Below are 19,595 nucleotides of genomic sequence, written 5' to 3' on the forward strand. Positions count from 1 at the left end.
TTGTGAAGGTCACAGAGCGGGCCAGTGGTAGAACTAGAATATGAGTCCAAGGCGGAGAGCTCCACAGTCCACACTATTAATCACTTAATTGTAATGCTTCTTTATAGATACATCTCACAGATTCTAGGAATGAACACTGCTGAAAATGTTTTTTTTATTCATTTACATTTTATTGTGGTAAGAACACCTAACAGGAGGCCTATCCTCTTATTAAGTGCATAATACAGTACTGTTGACAATAGGCAATGCATTATATAGCAGATCTCCAGAACTTATCCACATTACATACCTGAAATTTTATACCTGTTAATTAGCAACTCCTTCTTTCCCCTAGTAACTGACATTCTATTCTTTGTCTCTATGAATTTGACTACTTTAGATACCTCATATCAGTGGAATCCTGCAGTATTTGTCCTGTGACTGGCTACTGTAGTTAGCATGTCTTTAAGGTGCATTCATGTTGTCACATACAGCAGAATTTTTTTAAAGACTAAACAATATTTCACAGAACAGTGTCTGACACATATTTTTTTGTGTGTTCCAGTAAAATTTATTTACAAAAATAGGCTGCAGGATAGATTGGGTCAAAGGATTGTAATTTGCCAACCACTGTCTTTGTCCTTGATGACACTTAGTAAATGACCTGGCTGCCTGAGGGAACTATGGTCCATTCTGCTCCTCTGTGATATGGAAACCTCTAAGTCTGGTGCTTTGCTGAGTTGTACATGGGTGCAGAACAGGACACTATGTATGGGAATTTCTGACCAAGTAGTGGATGCAGAGGGCCAGAATGTGAGGGCCATAACTGGAATACATAGAGCCTCCTTCTTTATAAGAAACATCAATAGATTTATTCCAGATCAGGCCCAACCCTCCTACCCCATACACACATGGTCCCTGGGTGGGCACTATCCTTACTGGACCCTTAGAAGCCTTATGCTGTGACCTGACCACCACCTCCTCCCTGGTGATGGCCCAATTGTAGCTCTTCGGCAAGTCGGACATATGATGACAATGTTGATAATTCTAGAGAATTGACACATATGAAATGACCATAAACTCCATCTGCTAGATTTTCTCATAAAATTGATAATGCTAATACAATTACAGACTTTAAGTTTTGGTGATGCAGGGCTAAATTGTTCAGACCAATCTTCCCACTGAAAACTACTGAAAATGCTGAATCAAATAGATTTAAAAATTCTTCCCAGAACAACAAAGAGGTAATAAGACCATAAGAAATTACCACAACAAATCTGATACATGAGACCCAGTGAGTTAAGTGAGCATAGAAGTTGTGTTTGTGCTGAGAGCATTTACCCATTTCAGCAAGTCTGAATTTATGATTTAATGATCCTACAAGATGAGGAAGCAGAACAGAAATCAAAGTCTAGGGTCTGAACAGTAAAAGTAGTTTAATGGGAGATCCTCCTCATGCTAGGCTGATACCCGGAGGAACTGCCAATAGGGTAGTGGTGAAACAGAAATAATCCAAGCCCAGGATTCTCACTGCCTAGAGATGTGGGATAGGAGGAATCCAGAGAGACTCAGACATGATCTTTGAAAATGGGCCTAGACTAATAGTCCCCCTAGATGCCTGCCAGAAACAAACAGAAACATTAGGCATCAATTTTTTCCTGTATGTAAACTTTCAATTACAATGACAAACGTGAAGATAAGCAGACATGCAAGGAATTGAGATATCATGAGAACCACCAGAAAAAAAAACAACAGAAATAGACCCAGAAAGACACTGTATATCTGGAATATTAGTCACAAACTATAAAACAGCCATGCATGCTTTTTTACTAAAAAACTAAAAGATAAAATGCAGGAAATACAAAGTTCCAGAGTAAATCTGAAAAAAGTCAAACAGAACTTCTAGAGCCAAGAACTACAAGAACAGAAATGAAGAACTCTTGGTTGTAAGGTTTAACAGCAGATCACACAGAGCTACAGAAAGAATAAAGGAGAGAGAAGATAGTTCACAAAACAATCCAGAAAAGCATCAGAGAGACAAAAAGATGAAAATATATTATAAAGGGGAACAGACACAGAGGATAAAGCCAGAAGGACTGACACAGGTTTAACAGGAATGCTAGGAGAAAAGCAAGAGAATAGAGCAGAGGCCCTCTAAGTATAAAAGTGAGATTTTTGTCCAGAACTAATGAAAGGCACCAATGAGTAATTTAAAGAAATTAAAAGAGTTCCAAAAGCAGCATAAATGAAATAAAATTCTACACTATGTCATAATGAAACTTCAGAAAACTGAAGACAAGGGGAAAATAAAGTTACCTTCACAGAACTGACACACTGACAAATGATTTTCTTCTTCTTTTTTTAAAAGATTTTATTTATTTATTTATGAGAGACACAGAGAGAGACAGAGACACAGGCTCCTTGCAAGGAACCTGATGTGGGACTCAATCCCAGCACTCAGGGATCACGCCCTGAGCCAAAGGCAGTTGCACAACTGCTGAGCCACCCAGGTGTCCCAACAAATAATTTTCAATAGCTAGTAAAAGAAGCCAGAAGATAGTGAAATTATATCTTTAATATTAAAAAAATTGAAATTGTCAAAATCCTTTAGCCTATAAAAGATACCTTTCAAGAATGAAACAAAAGAGTCATCTTTAGGCAAACAAAAGAACAAAGAAATATGATACCAGTGAAACACACTAAAAGAAATTCCAAGGATTATACTTCAAGTATAAGGAAAATGATCCCAGATGTAAGGTATAAGATACAAGTAGTACACAGAAACTTATAGGTAAATCTAAATAAATACAAAATGTATAAAACATCTTGTGAAATTTAAAAATCGAATAGAATTATAATATATAACAATAGCACATAGGTCAGAGAAATGGAGTTTAACTGCTCTAAAGTCTTTGCATTGTCTAAGAAAAAGGTAAAACTGTCTTTTAATTTTAGACTTTAATAAGTATGATTAATGACATTTCTAGAGGTAATTTCTGCAAGAGGAGAAAAGAATTATAACTTTACTTAGAACATGGAAAAAGTGAAACGATAAAACTATCAATCCTTAAAAAGAACAAAAAAACGCACCATGAAATGGATAAGACCAATAGCAAACACAGAATATGATGGTAAATTTAAACCCAATTATTTAATATCATATAATATGGTTTATAATCTATTTGGTATTAAATGTAAAATGACCAAAAATGTGCCATTAAAAAAACCACAAAGATTATCAAACTGGAAAAAAATTAAAATCCAGAGGCTCCTGGATAGTTCAGTTGGGTTAAGTGTCCAACTCTTAATCTCCGCTCAGGTCTTGATCTCAGAATTGTGAGTTCAAGCCCCACATTGGGCTCCAGCATGGTGCCCCCTTAAAGAAAAAAAAGACTTTGGGTAGCAAACAGCAAAGGCTCAAATAATAAAAAGCAAAAGTAGACATAACTAGGAGAACTAGAAAAATCTACAATCACAGCAGATTTGATCACATCTCTCATAGTAATATAGAGTATATAGACTATAATAATTATTTCTAACAAATAATTAGAATATATAGAACAGACACTGAATAAAAACACTGGCAAACCTACTGCAAGTATGATAATAAAAAGAGAATGTACAAAAAGGCAGTATCAGGTGGAAAGGAGGGACATCACTACAGATGCTGGGGTAATTCAACAAAGCTATCATGAAGAAGTTAATGTTTATTAACTTCAAATTTTATTTATTTTTATTTTTTGAGAGAGAGAGAGAGTGTGTGTGTGTGTGTGTGTGTGTGTGTATGTGTGTGTGCAAGTGGTAGTGGTGGAAGGAGGAGCATAGGGAGAGAATCTTAAGCAGGTTCCACACTCAACATGGAACCCAACACAGGGCTCAATCAATCTCATGACCTGAGATTATGACCTGAGCCAAAATCAAGAGTTGGATGCTTAACCAACTGAGCCACCCAGGTGCCCCAATGAACCTCAAATTTTAGATAAAACAGACACATAAGTATAAAAATATAACCTACTAAAACTGACTCAAGAAACAGTAAACCTAAAGACCCTATAACTATTAAAAATAATTGAATAAAAGATAAATAATAGTGATATAATCATACAATGAAATACTATAAGCAATAAAATCTATACACACTGAATAAACAAAAACCAAGTCACTAAGGAGACAATGAGATTTTATCCATATGAAGTTCAAATCACAGAAAACTAAATTATATTATTTAGAGAAGCACACACAAGTGGTATAACCAAAAAACACAAGGAAGTGAATACCATAAAAATTGGTACACATTTACACCTAGATTAATTAAGAAGTAACATTGGCAATGTTCTTTCTTGACGTGGAGGTAGTTATAATTATTTGTTGCACTGCACATTTACATGTTAAGAACTTTTCTGTATTTTTAATGTAATGTTTAACGCAAAACTTAAAAAATATTGTTGTAAAGTCATCTATTTCATCAGTAAAGATAGCCATTCATCTTCACAACAATAAGTAAGGTAGTATATAATTTTATATATTCTGCTTCAAAAAATGGACAAGAATAAATAACCCAAATTATATTTATGAACTACTCTGCCATCGCCACTCTGTATTTTTCCTCATAGCTAAAATAATCTGGGAGAATGGAGAATGCTCATATTAAATTTTACAAACCTTTCTAATCACTAAGCTCCCTTCTTCACCTTGCTATATTATTTTTTGGGATAAACTACAACTATCAATATCATCCAGAGAGAAAGAGGTTCAAATGAATTTAGCCCTACCATCTTTATCCTCTGTTTCTACCACCAGGAGGGTTGGCTTCTCAGTTTCGACTTTAAAACTAAGACAGGTCTTTGACTGCCAACTAGAGGGTTGGTAAAGTAATCAATTTCAAGTCAAAGACAAAGACTCAGTATACACAAAACCTTTCTGTCCTCACTAAGCTAGCCTCACAAACAAGTCTCTGGCAAATGGCATGGAGAAAAGAAAACATTTTTTTTCTCTTTTGGGGAAAAGGGATGGACATATTAGGAAAAAGATAACCACAGATTCATGGATGTCTCTATGTTATTTAAGCCAACATCTGATTCAGAGAAGCATATTAAAACTAGAAATAATTACTGTCACCACGTTATCTATTGACATATGTAATAAGTAAAATATAAACTGTACTCACCATTTCCATTAATAGACAGATTATGGGTCTTAAAGCTATCCTCAGCACTCTCCAAGGTCAAAGTAGCATGAGCTAGCAAATTATATTTTGCACCGCTAATAATAGGGAGAAATAAGACATACTTTAAGTGTTTTAGTGTATTTTCTACTACATAAAATAATTTAATGTTCAACAATAGAAAATAAACCTGATAAAAAAAACAGGCTAAGATCTTGAATAGACATTTCTTCAAAGAAGATATACAAATGACCAATAAAAACAAGAAATATACTCAAGACCAATAAAAACATTTCTCCAAAGAAGATATACAAATGACCAATAAAAACATGAGATATGTTCAAACAATCAGTGAGGCAGCTGGATGGCTCAGTTGGCTGAGCATCCAACACTTAGTTTGGGCTCATGTCATTATCTTGGGGTTGTTAGATTGAGCCCCGCATCTGGCTCTGTGCTCAGCAAGGAGTCTGCTTGAGATTCTCTGGGTCTCCTTCTGCCTCTTCCCCCTTAGGCACTCCCCTCTTTTTCTAAAATAAATAAATATTTAAAAATTAAAATTAAAAAAATACAATGAGATACCACTTTACATTCACTGGGATGGCTTTTATTTAAAAAGTGGGGGGCGGACACCTAGGTGGCTCAGTGGTTGAGCATCTGCCTTTGGCTCACATACTGATCCTAGGGTTCTGGGATCAATTTCCATATCAGGCTCCCCACAGGAAGCTTGCTTCTCCCTATGTCTCTGCTTCTCTCGGTGTATCTCTCATTAATAAATAAATACAATCTTTAAAAAAAAACAGAATTGTGTTGGCTAGGATGTGGACAAACTGGAACTTTTGTACATTGCTGATGAGAAAGTAAAATGCTGTAGCTACTATGGAAAATGGTATGGTGGCTGGTTCCTCAAAAAGTTAGAAATAGAATTACCACATGATTCAGCAATTCCACTTCTGGGTACATATACAAAAGAATTTAAAACAGGAACTCAAATGGATATGTGTACACCTGTATAAATCAAAGCATTACTCACAATAGCCAAACAATAGAAGGTCAACCGTCCATTCAAAGGATGAAAGGATAAACAAAATGTGGCACATACATTACAATGGAATATTATTCAGCCTTAAAAGGAAGGAAATTCTAACACAGGCTACAAAATGGATTTAACACTAAAGACATTACACTAAGTGATAAGCCAATCATGAAAAGACGTGATAAGCCAATCATGAAAAGACAAATACTGCTTGATTCCACATGTAAAGACTCTAGAGTGGTCTAATTCATAGAAACAAAAAGTAGAGTTAGAATATGCCAGTGGTTGGATGGAGGGGGGAACAGGGTGTTATTTTTTATTGGGTATAGAACTTCAGTTTGGAAAGAGAAAATTAAGTTCTGGGGATGGGTGGTGAAGATGGTTGTACAACATTTGTGAATGTACTTAATGCCACTGAACTACATACTTAAAAATGGTTAAAATTGTAAATTTTATATATATTTAACCACAAAAAATGAAAAACACATTTAATGTTATAGATGACAGATTATAAACATAAATGAATTATCAACTTAGTGCATTTATCTTTTTATGCTATTTTATCTGAAGAAAATCTCCACGTTATTTGGTTTATCTCACAAATGTTTCTTTGAAAGATCTCCATTTACTCAAAAACATTAACTGAACATCTGACATATTTTAAGTCCTATGCCAATCGCTTCTCGGCCTTTTGGCTAAGATCAAGTGTAAGTCCTATGCCAGGTGATGGGCATTAATGGTAAATAAGACTCAGTATTATGTTCTGATGCAAGGGGGAGGGAAAACAAAGTTAAGCAGAGGGATGAATAAAATAATGGCATTTGTAAGTTATAATGCAACCTTTTCTATGAAACAAAGGGGATAAGAAAACTGAAGACTTTAAGCATGAGAAAGAAGAAAAGGGCTAAGGAGTAATGGTGACGATCTCATAAAAGGATGGAACCAAGCAAAGAAAACATTCCAAGCTGAGAGGGCTGAAAGAAGAGCAATGTGCTGAAGCATAGGGAGCCAAGTGGGAAATATCACCTTAGGACAGAAGGTCAGAGATAAAGACAGGGATTAGAGCCCTCAGACTCTGCTGGGAGCCTTGGAGGAAGAGTGGATTTGATTCAAAGTGTACGGGAAATCATTAGAGAAGGTTAATAAAAAATTAGTGATACAATCTGATTCATATTTACTTCCTGCGAGTAAGAATGAATCTTCTTCTGGTTTACCAACTTCAAAGATTTGGAGTTTTTATACATCATATGGGAAAATGGAGGACTTCATTACTAATTCCACTTTTTTCATTACAGTCCCCTTTATGCTACTTGTGTTAAAATAGCACTCTTGCCAAAGCATCTAAAAATTCTGATGCTAAATTTCATATCCTGGTACTTTGTGGTGATAAAACATGAATTCTCATTCAAAAATAATTCTACTTTCTGTGCTAGTAATCTTAATTTTAGTTCAAGACTTTTTCTTGGTTTTATCATTTTTTTTCCAAAATAGTAAAAACCTCAGCATTCAAAACATCAGGAATCATATTAAAATGAGACAGACAGTAATGTAGACAAACTTTGAAGAAGAATAGAGAAGTCTGATGGGAATCTTTATTAATTGTGCCAGGTGATATGTTTCATAAACCTCCTTTGTCTCTTACTAAGTCTTTAACAGAATCTCTACTATAAAGAAAAGTATGTATATATGTAGTAGGTGTGCAATGCATACCCTACAGAACATTATTCCCTTAGAGAACACCTATTGGTTTGTTTTCTTCTCCAGCTTTATTGAGAAATAACTGAAATACTTTACTGCATAAGTGCAGCATGATGGGCTGATTTATCTTAGGTTTTAATATACAACCACCATAGACTAGCGATATCTCTCAATACCCAATGTCTTTGTCAGTATTTATATAGGAAAATTTATGTTTCTGTCTCTAAAATGCAGCAAAAATTTTTTAACAAAATGACGCATGACTACAATTTCAAACTAAATTCCAAATGCAACTGGCATAATGTCAGACTCATATGCAGACTTCTGGAAAAGTTCACTAAGCACCAACAAATTTCCACTGTTGCAAGAGCTAAAGGCACCAGCCTTGTACTCAATGTGTAAGAGAAAAGGAATTATCAGTTCAAAATTATAAAAAGTATTTGATTTGGAATGAAGTATGATTAACTTTTTTTCTCTTCTAGATTCTATTTGATTATTTTTGTAATCAAATAATAAATGTGGTGAAGTGGTAGTACAATGGCAATCTCCCATAAAAATCAGAGACATGCAAAGCATTATACCACATATGTACAGTTTAAGGTATTTTGACAAACAATATCTTTTTAAAGATTCACAATAACTACTTGAGGTAGGCAGGGCAAATAATTTGGTCCATATTTCAGATGAAGAAACTGAAGTTCAGAGAACATAATTGATCTGCCTTTGGCTAGGCAAGTGGTGTATTGGAAGGAGAACCCCACTATACTATACTTACTACCTTTATATTTCATTAAGAAATAGTTTAAAATTATGGTACTTTTTCTGTTAAAAGACAAGTGACTGTATTTTATCACTGCAAGAATTTTGAGTTCAGAGAACATGACTTATTATTAACTTGGAAACCAATGTGCCATATGATTTAATTGCTGAATAATCATTTCTAAGATCATTAAATGAATAAAGAAATGACACCCAATGGCTGAGTATGTCTTTAGTTATGTTTGAACTCTGCATCATCTTTCACACAATCAAAACAGTAACTTCATTGTTCCTTGAACATAAATAACTCATTTATTCCAGACAGGGTTAACATATTTGTTCTATAGCTCCAATCTAATTTAAAATGTAGTATAGTATCTTTTTTAAAAAAATTAACATACCTTTTTGTCAAATAATCACTCTGAATTTTACCAGTTTTCTTGAAATGATTGTTTAAAATGACGTATATTTACACAGTGCCAAATAGTGTACTAAATAGTTCTCAAGAAGCATAAAATAGTGAACTCAGTTATTAGAGACACTGGGAAAATCTGGCTAAAGGAATTTCAGTAAGTGAAATTCCACAAATAAAATGAATAAATGAATCACATCAGGGAGCATGCTAAAAATTACCAAAAATGTTCACTGTCTTCTTTTGGATCAAACAATACTTTATGATGATATTTCAAGTTACTTCATTTTTAAACCATGACTAATTACAATGCCAATGCTTCCAAAACCAACAATGATCTCACTTTTAAAACATTCCTGTCAGGATAACATTTTCTTACTAAAACATTACACTCATTCCTTTTGGCCAACCCTAATATTGAGTTCCCAACAGTTTAAATCAGCTACATTTTTAAATATCAAATAGACCAATTGTTATAACATTAGGGTGTGGGGGGGGGGGAAGATTGGTCCAAAAATACTATGAAAAGAAAAATAAAAATGACTACTTTTAATGGTAGTTAATGTACTTTTTTGTCAGAAAGAACAGCTATATTTGGTCACATGCCATATTATTAGAGAAGATATATATGTCCCAAATTTGACCTTTAATTCCCATTTTGGTTGAAAATTAAAAGCTGTACTGGAAATCTTCTCATTGAACAAGATCACTATTGAAACAAACCTGATCTCCTTATGCATTTTGATCACTAGTGCTATCCTCAAACTCCTATCATGGTGCTGAAGCTGTCAGTTAAGGAATTATTAAGAGTCATCCTGGGCTATGAGTTTAACCTAGTATATGCTGGATTCACACCTGAAGCTCAGTAGAATTCAGGTATTAGCAGAACGAATCAGTGAAATGTAAAACATTTTACTCTTCCTTTGATCAACTTTAGTTGGTATAAATAAGCAAATGGCATACAAGTTGCATGGGCAATGTTCATAATGAAAATTAGTGTTTGGATTCAGGTATAAACCAAGTAGAATAACAAATCTAAATAAGAGAATGAACACTTCAAGATAAATATGCCATTTGTTACTTAAAAGAACTTAATACTGAGGCACCTGAGTGGCTCAGTCAGTAAAGCGTCTGCCTTTATTTAGCTCAGATCATCATCTCAGTGTCCTGGGATGGAGCCCCAATTAGGCTCCCTACTCAGAGGAGAGTCTGCTTCTCCCTTTGGGCCTTTCCCCCAACCCCCACTCATGCTTTCTCTCTCTTGCTGTCAAATAAACAAATAAAATCTTTTAAAAATGACAAGAACTTAATGCAAATACTGCTACGCTCAAAAATTCCTCCAGGCTTCAAAGAGGAACATGGGTTAAATGCAAGTTCTAATATCACTCAGATTATCTTCTTTGAATTTATAAGCAATGGTTTTATATTTTAAAATATCCGTCTATATTTTATAATCCCATCTTGTTTTTAAATTGCAGTACTTAAGGGGCGCCTGAGTGGCTCAGTGGTTGAGCGTCTGCCTTCGGCTCAGAGCATGATCCTGGGATCCAGGATCAAGTCCCACATCAGGCTCCTTGCAAGGAGCCTGCTTCTCCCTCTGCTTGTGTCTCTGCCTCTCTCCGTGTGTCTTTCATGAATAAATAAATAAAATCTTAAAAAAAAAAAAAATAAAAAATAAAAAATAAATTGCAGTACTTAAGCATGAGTTTGAAAAAAAGTTAAGGAAAAGCACTAGTCTCAGAAAAGTAAAAATAGTAACAATAATGGCAAAAACTTAATGATTAAATACTGTTTTTATTTTTTCCAATTATTAATTTTTTAGGAACCTCCATACTGTTTTCCATAGTGGTTGCACCAATTTACATTCCCACCAACAGTGCATGAGGGTTCCACCTTTCTCCACATGCTCACCAACATTTATTTCTTATCCTTTTTTTGGTAACAGTCATTCTAACCGTTATGAAGTGGTAGCTCACTGTGATTTTGATTTGCATTTCCCTGATGATTTTTGATGCTGACCACGATTCTTTTCATGTTTCTGTTGGCCATCAGTATATCTTCTTTGGAACAATGTCTATTCAGATCCTCTGCCTATATTTTAATTGGATTCTTTTTTTCTATTAAGTTCTAAGAGTTCTTAATGTATATGAATATTAACCGTAACAAATAGATGATTTGAAAATATCTTGTCTCATTCAGTAGGCTGCCTGTTCATTTTGTTGATAATTTCCTTCACTGTGCAGAAGCTTTCTAGCTTCATGTAACAATTCGACTACTGGGCATTTATTTGAAGAAAATGAAAACACTATTTCAAAAAGACAGTGTATGCATCCCTATGTTCCCTATAGCATTATTTATAATAACCAAGATATGGAAACAACCTAAGTATCCACTAATGGATGAATAAAGAAGATGTGATATGTTTATGTAGTAGATGACTACTCAGTCATAATAAAAAAGAATGAAATCTTGCTTTTTGCAAAAATATGAATGGACCATGAGGATATTATGTTAAGTGAAATAAGTCAGACAGAAAAAGACAAATACCATATGATTTCACTTATATGTGGAATTAAAAAACAAAATAAGTAAAAGAGAACTAATAAATACAGAAAACAGACTGGTGTCTGTCAGAGGGGAGGTGTGTTGGGGGGGTAGGCAAAATAGGCAAAGGGAGTCAAGAGGTACATTTCCAATCATAAAATAAATAAATTATGAGTATGTAATTTACAGCATGATGACTATAGTCAATCATATTGAATTAAATATCTGAAAGCTGCTAAGAGAGTAAATCTTAAAAGATCTCATCATAAGAAAAAAATCTTTAACTTTGTACAGTGAGCTAGTTACTAGGCACCATAACTAGACTTATTGTAGCAATCCTTTCTCAGTGTATACAAAACTGAATCGTTATGTTACACACCTGAAGCTAATATGTTACTTGTTAATTTATATCTGAATTTTTAAAATGCTTACTACACACCAAGTTTAGGATTTATCTTTTTTGGTTTTTTAAAATTTTTATTTATTCATGAGAAACAGAGAGAGAGAGAGAGGCAAAGACATAGGCAGAGAGAGAAGCAGGCTCCATGCAGGGAGCCCCATGTGGGACCCGATCCCGGGACTCCAGGATCACGCCCTGGGCTAAAGGCAGATGCTCAACTGCTGAGCCACTGAGGCATCCCCGATTTATCTTTTTTGAATCTCATAATGAGCCTATGGAGTTAGATATTACATTATTATTATTCCCATTTTACAGAAGGAAAAGAGAAGACACAAGAGTAAATTACTCTGCCCTGGGTCACACAAATAATACATGACAGGATAAAAATTAAGTACTCACTGCCAAATAATGATATTTTAAAATGAGGTCTGAGGCTCACTCCTTTTTTAACAAGCTTTAAGGTGTATGAAACCCTAGAAATGTCTGTAAGGAGGCTCCTAATAAATGATTGTGTCTAAGCATCTTTACCTTTCATATGAGAAAACTGAAACCCAGGGAATAATGTCACTTGCCCAAAACTTGTCATTGTTTTGAATAAAGCAAAATAAATTTTGCTGCTTAAAAAAGTTTTAGAACTACTAAACTCTGTAGTAAATTCTTGACATCTCTTAATCTAGAAAAAGAAGGCCTTAATTCTAAAGGAAGAAAATGAATGGGTCCCTTATCTACTTTTTAATGATATTTATACGAGGAAAGACTTAACATCTTTTGTAACTATTTTTCAGTGGAAAATGGGGGGAAAAACCCATCCATTGGATTGTAACATGGATTTATGACTCATAAACTGAATTTTTTAAAAATAAAAAAGGGTCTGAAAACTATATTATAAATAGCTAGGGCTAAGTATTGCTTCATGAAATCTCTCTGCTTATGCTGCTGCAAACTCAGTCATGATGTAAAATGTGTTTCTCAGCATAGGCCTCAATCAAAAGAGACTGAACTATAATGCTAGAATCCCAAGATATTTCCCATACGTAATGTATCTGACATGAAGAGTTATTTAATTATGTTCTGATGATTGACATTTCCAGGGTGTATATACCTGAAATATTTTGCTTTCTGTAATTCTAGTCAAGTTATTGACATGCTGAAGAGCCAACTCTACCAAGACATGCAAAGAAATTCTAAGAATGTGGACTGATCAACAGTTTTCCCAAGAAACATAAACATAAAACTATTTGTGAAGTAACAAACACAATGTTTAAAGAAAATATCTGAAAGAAACCAGGGCTCCTCGAAGAAATGGGGACTCCAAGTCTGGGCAGAAAAATAAAAGATGAATGTGGAACAGCTGGTGTCAGAAAGTAAAGAAGCTTTCAGAGATTAGGTTGTGTCAAAAGCTACAGGAGTCAGTTGAAAGGGTTCCCCCTGATCAAAGATGGGACAACTTGGCTTCAAAGAGAATAATAACTATAACAGATTGAAACACAAACATATACAAAAATTCAAGAGTTCAAATAAGAGAAAACACTGATTACCTCCATGGTTGCTAGGATATCAACTCATTATTCTAAAACTGGGTAAGTAAAAGAAGCTAGCATTTTTTTCTCCCTTTCCCCCATCAATTTTTCCCAATTATATCCACAGTTCATGAAGGAAAAGTCTTTTCTAAGAAAATTCAAAGTTTAAAAACATATGCATGACAAATTTAGAAAGTCACCAAATTATAATCCCTAATGAAATAATTATCAACAACGGCTGCTAAAACCATTAGATGAAACATTGATAAAGAACTTTATAATGGATGAATTAGGCTGGCAACACCTGAACCCACTGCACAATTTTAATAAAACTGTAAGGACAAGGCCTCCTAATGGAGACAGTAGGACATACCTAAAATTATTTTTTTTAAGATTTATTTATTTATTTATTTATGAGAGAGAGAGAGAGAGAGAGAGAGAGAGAGAGGCAGAGACATAGGCAGAGGGAGAAGCAGGCTCCATGCTGGGAGCCCGATGTGGGACTTGATCCCAGGACTCCAGGATCGCACCCTGGGCCAAAGGTGGGCACTTAAACCGCTGAGCCACCCAGGGATCCCCAGTACCTAAAATTAATATGAAGTATTATTATCTAAAAAAGAACCTGAATCAAATCAGTCCTCCTAATCTAACTACCAGTTGTGGGAAACACAGGAGATAGAAAAAGATGTTTAAAAAGAAAGACAAAGACGGCATTAGCTAAATTTAAATATGGGAAATTCTGCAATATCTGATTTCTTCAATAAACAGGACAAGAAAAAAGTAGAAGGGAAATCATTAAAGACTAAAAGAAACATAAAAAGACTCACTTAAGCACAATGTAGACCTTATTTGGATCCTGATTTGCACAAACAAATTACAAGAGGACATTTTCATAATGGGGACAATTTGAATATGGACTGGATATCAGATGATATTACAGATTTATTTTTTATGTTGTTAGACATGATAATGGTAAAGAAGTTTTGTTATAAAGATATAAAATATTTTTAAAAATCTGTAAGAATAACGCATGACATATATAGAAATCCAGTTAGTAGACTGACAGGCAGTAAGCAGTTTGACAGTCCCTTTTTAAGAAAAATATTTCAGCTTTGTGGTAGATACTGGAATTCCAAATCACTAAAACACACTGTCCCTCAACTTCCTACTTTCAAAGGAAGGTATTAAGGAGACCTCAACTGGATAAATGTGTTTTGTTTCTGCTTCAGGATGCTTTTTCCATTTAAAATGTAAACTTAAACTCCACATACAATACTTTAAAATGTCACAGATATATAGTAATCCTATGTCACTATAAATGCTGTATTAAAAAACTTACGAAATGGACGAACATGTTTCATGATCTTCTTGAAGCACCAAATTTATTTTCTTCCCTGTTGCTTTACTTATAGATGTCTTCAATTTCTTAGCTAGTTTTTTGGGTGTGTTGGTTATGGAAGAGTCTTCTATACAGCAGCTATATACTTCCACCTTTACCTGAAAGTCTGGCTCTGCTTCATTACTAAATCAAGAGTATTCACAACATTAGAAATTTAACTCAGTAGAAAATAAAATTGGAACATCCTTTGGTGTTTTCATAACATTTAAAATCACAAATTGAAACGTTCATGTTAATATATGTTAATGAGTCAGAATCTCCCCCTGTTTAGTATCTAAAGGACCTGAGACAGTCATAGCAACTTCCAGAGCTACCAGCTTCTAAAGTAGGGCCATGTTAACACAAAGCAACCAATATATGCAGGCACAGTCCTAAAGAAAAAGAATAATGCCCTCTGGTCATCTTGTTGCCAGTGCTATTTCCTGTTGTCCTGCCTTCAGTTACACCTCTTTTTAAGGTATTTATATAATATGTGTGATTTCCTGAAATAACTATTCCTCCAAAAGGGAAAGACTTAAAAATCAAAAAAGCAAAGAAAACATAAAAGGATTCTTCTGTTGCAAACTTCAGTGTTCATTTCTTTTTCATAAAGAGTCACAGTCCAATCACTACCACGTCCTCCCCACCCCACCCTACCTTTGTTCCCAATAACTCTAAAATAATGCTGCACTGTTTGGTTATCTAGGGGAAAACAAACATACAAGCAAGAAACAATACAAAGAGCTATATTGCAAGGCAGGAACTTCTTGAGGGAGAGTGCTGCTTTGGTGGTCTCTAATTTTTAACCTTGCATAAAAGGTATTCAACACACTATTATACTCATATGCAAAAATTCTGCACTTTTAGCAAATGCTAAGCTTGGCTTTGCCCTTTTTTAGACACAATGAACTACCTTTACCATAAAAGATTGTGGTGGTGTTACTAACAATAAAAGTTACTTAAAACCACAAGAGAGGTCCATCAGCAGTAGATGTTGCCTTAGATGGAAGATCCGTCAGTCTCAGAGATTTTTAAATGGCCAATCTATACTTTGGATACATCCAAGAAATAACTCCCAGATAGTTTTATAGTTTACTTGGCAACCTTTAAACATACAGTATTCTTGGTAATGACTAACAAATGTCAATATTTAGAGAAAAACCAGAGATTCATAAATATTGAATACTTATTAAAAACAATTGTAACAAAAGCACATTTTTAAACAACATTTAGAACATTTGTCAGCAGTTATTTTTGGAACAATTTAAAATATTTACAGAATTTTTCAAAAATTATAAATCATGTGTTGTCTTCCCAAGTAACTTGCATTGTTCGTTCAATGAAAAAAATTTTATGATTTTGTCTTTGTGGTAAAAACAAATGATAGCAAAGTGATGTGAAGAAAAGAGCCCATTAATAGGATGATTTTGGTAGAAAAAAATGCACTAGCAAAAGTTGATTATGGAGATAAATGTAGTTGGATAAGGAAGAAAAATTATTCTTTACAGTCTCAACTATGTAAGCATTTGGCAATATATTCTGAGGATCCTAAATAAATTCCTTTGGTTCAATAGTTTGTAAGAAGGCCTACACAACTGCTAATAACTCAGAGCAATGCATTTTATTTTTCCATGCTACACAATTATTTATGGGACACTGGACAGAAGCCACAAAACATGGTTTGCAATAGTTTTTATAATGTTATGTGAGTGGCAAAATTACTCTCAAAACTCAACTGTTTAGCTCCATAGCTGAAAATGGAAAAAAAAAATGTACGTTCAATTTTATTTTAATAGTTAAGTAGCTATTAATATTTAGGTATGAAGACAGTGTTTTTGAAACCCTGAAAGAAATACAAGTCACACACTGATTTAGGCCAATAGAACCTTTGAAAGAGGCCAGGAAAAACTTATGTTAGTTAAAAATGATTTCTATGGCTACCTGAGGAGTTCCTTCTGGTTCTGTATTATGACCACAATAAAATGAGCCTGTAAAAGAGCAGGGGCAATAAAAACAGCCCTAAGGATCACCCAATTTTTTATTGTTTTGGAGTACATGAAAGAAGTACACCATAAGAAAAAGAACATCTCGAAATTTTACCAAAGTGCTTTCCCTATGGTACATTATTTCAGGACTATCTTATAAACAAAGTTGTTATAACTATTTTAGTGTTTCTGTAACTAAATACCCTATATGAGATGTAAGAACCTATTTTATGCCCAGATCCACTCCATATAAAATAATGTTATGAGATTCCATTGTATTCATAGCTTGGTTAATAATAAACTATAAATGTTTACAAAAATTTCTCATATCCAAGGAGTCAAATATTTACTATCAATATTATATGATTTCCACTTTATTTTACATTGAAAAATTTCAAATGCAAAAATGGGCTTCTTTTGAATAAAGTAATTTTCAGAATCAATTTAAACATTTAAAGATCTTAATGTTCAAAACTAATCCAAAACCCTCAATAATTTTGTCTTCCTTTAAATTATTTTCTGAAGACTTTTTTTTTCATTCTCTGAAGACTTAAACATACTTACAATATAGTTACATTTTCAAAACATATATCTGTGATTGTTTTATCCACAATCATCATGTCAGTATCAAAAACTTCGGCTCCCATTTTGAATAAACAGAAAATGGCATAGTGCTGTGATCCTAGGGGAAAAACAATGATCCATGAAATGAATCATGCCTACGTTATGTTAAAATCTACTTGAAAATGACAAATTAGTTCAAATATTTGTTAATAGGCTCTTGTTTTCATACATGTTACACTGTAATCCTTAACTTTTTATAGGGACTGTTCTGTCAGTATATGTCCACATCCTTCCCAACCAGAACAAAGCAATTAAACCAAGGAGTATCAAAAAATAAAGTTGAAAATATTGGCCTCTCAGTAGCCTAAAGTAAGCCTCACATTCATAAATTTTATTCCTAGAAAATTCTCTAAGCTTTCATTAGTATCCATTTTATTACTGTGTATATACTATTACCTCTCTCATTTTGGTTTCCATTACCTATTTAAGAAGAAGTTTTCTATTATAAGAGGTTAGGAGCAGACACGTTAACAACAGCAAAACATTTTCCACCAAACTGACAGCAGGAGAGGAAACCACAAAAACAATAAAAAGTAGATATGCGAACACAAAAAACATAACTGCTGAGCCTTTTAATTTGGTGATGTTTTTTAAAAGTACTGGGTGATTAAAGGGCTAAAACCTCATTATTGAGAAAATGTAGCTCTTCAGAAAAACTTATTCTCTATAGTAATCAGAAAGATATGCTTAATCCTCACATGTATTCCTTTGTAAAGTAAATTATATTTCCTAATTGAATAACAAATATACTAACCTGATTTTGGATTCTTCATATAAAACTAATTATGCTCAATATGATTCAATTTTTAAAAGTACGAGGAACAAAGCTATCACAATAGACAAGAAAGATAAAGGATTATCATATCTTTTCTGCTTTGCCTCTAACAGCTAGAAATCATTTGAGGTTAATTTCTATGACCTAAGCATTACATGGATTTGTGAAGACTATATAAAGCCATAAAATGCTAAAGGGGAAAAAAAATCAGATTGAGGTAAAAATCTTTCCCTCTTATACTCTGCTAAATAATCTGAAGTAACAAAACAAGGCAAAAAAGATCTCCTGGATTCTGGTCAAAAAGAAATGCTGCCTTAACATTTTCTTTTGTTGCACACTTCCCTTCCCCACAACCTGTTACTTTCCTTGTATAGGTTCCAATCAACAACTAAAAGTACATTAGATAGGCATTATCTTAATTAATATCAAGTAATTACAACATATTTGTACTAAAACTGAGAAAACACAGTTCAGCAAGATATTATTTATTCTGCCAAATGACATCAATTTATTTCAATGTGGAAGCAGCTTTTTTCCCCCCAATAATCACAAATTTACTATATACTTTAAAGAAAATATTTCAAATATAAATTAAAATCATACATACGCTCCTTATTGCTGAAGTGATCAGAGTCTTTCCACATTAGTGGTATTCGAATATCTATGAAGAAAGGGAAAAAGAAATGACAGGTAATCTTGATAAGTTTCATTTCTTAGAGTGAAATGAACCTCTGAATTCCATAATGGATTCTGACTATTAAAGCCAATATAAAATTTATCATTTAAGTATTCTAACCCAGGCAATATTTTCTCAAAAATTGCCTAGACTAGGAATATAAAATCTATTAAGTTATTTAAATAATTTACCAAAAACTCTATCAACTATTATTCAACAAATTATTAAGTAAGGTCTGTAATAAGCTTATGCCACAACATTTTCATTTTGTGATTTATGTTTTTGAAATAGATGAAATTGTTGAATTTCTATTTGGGGTAAGCAGTAGCAACTAATGTAAATACATTTCAAAATCAGAAAATAATAGGTAGAAAGGACGTCAGGACTTCCACTCTGCAAACTTTAAAGATGAAGAAAAGTGACTTGTCTAAGATCATTGTTCATGACAAACAGATACAAACTCTTTCCATTAAGAAGATTTAACTGGTCTAGGAAAGAATTTTCAGATCTTTATATATTCATGTTACAAACTACAGCATTTCCCTTAAGAAATAAAACTGAAAAGAGTAATGCATTCCTTCTTTGAGACCAAGAAAAGGGTATATGTTTTAAAGGAGATAGAAACATATTTTCTCTCATTCATATATT

The 19,595-nt window shown here is 33.6% G+C and overlaps 1 protein-coding gene across 9 annotated transcripts in view; it reads right to left on the bottom strand.

Annotated features, from left to right (window-relative positions):
• Positions 1 to 19,595, bottom strand: part of RTKN2 (rhotekin 2) — a 74,175-nt gene that overhangs the window by 34,410 nt on the left and 20,170 nt on the right. For all 9 annotated transcript variants that reach the window (XR_005357883.1, XR_005357884.1, XM_038534041.1 and 6 more), the window contains exons 4-7: positions 18,879 to 18,932; positions 17,437 to 17,554; positions 14,849 to 15,031; positions 5,147 to 5,241 (exon numbers count right to left, since the gene is read on the bottom strand). Coding sequence is in view for 7 of the 9 variants with exons in the window: in XM_038534041.1 (XP_038389969.1) it covers positions 5,147 to 5,241; positions 14,849 to 15,031; positions 17,437 to 17,554; positions 18,879 to 18,932 (450 nt within the window). In the remaining 2 variants the exon portion in view is untranslated. The remainder of the gene's footprint in view (positions 1 to 5,146; positions 5,242 to 14,848; positions 15,032 to 17,436; positions 17,555 to 18,878; positions 18,933 to 19,595) is intronic.

Source organism: Canis lupus, chromosome 4 (assembly GCF_011100685.1).
Source record: "Canis lupus familiaris isolate Mischka breed German Shepherd chromosome 4, alternate assembly UU_Cfam_GSD_1.0, whole genome shotgun sequence".
NCBI lineage: Eukaryota > Metazoa > Chordata > Mammalia > Carnivora > Canidae > Canis > Canis lupus.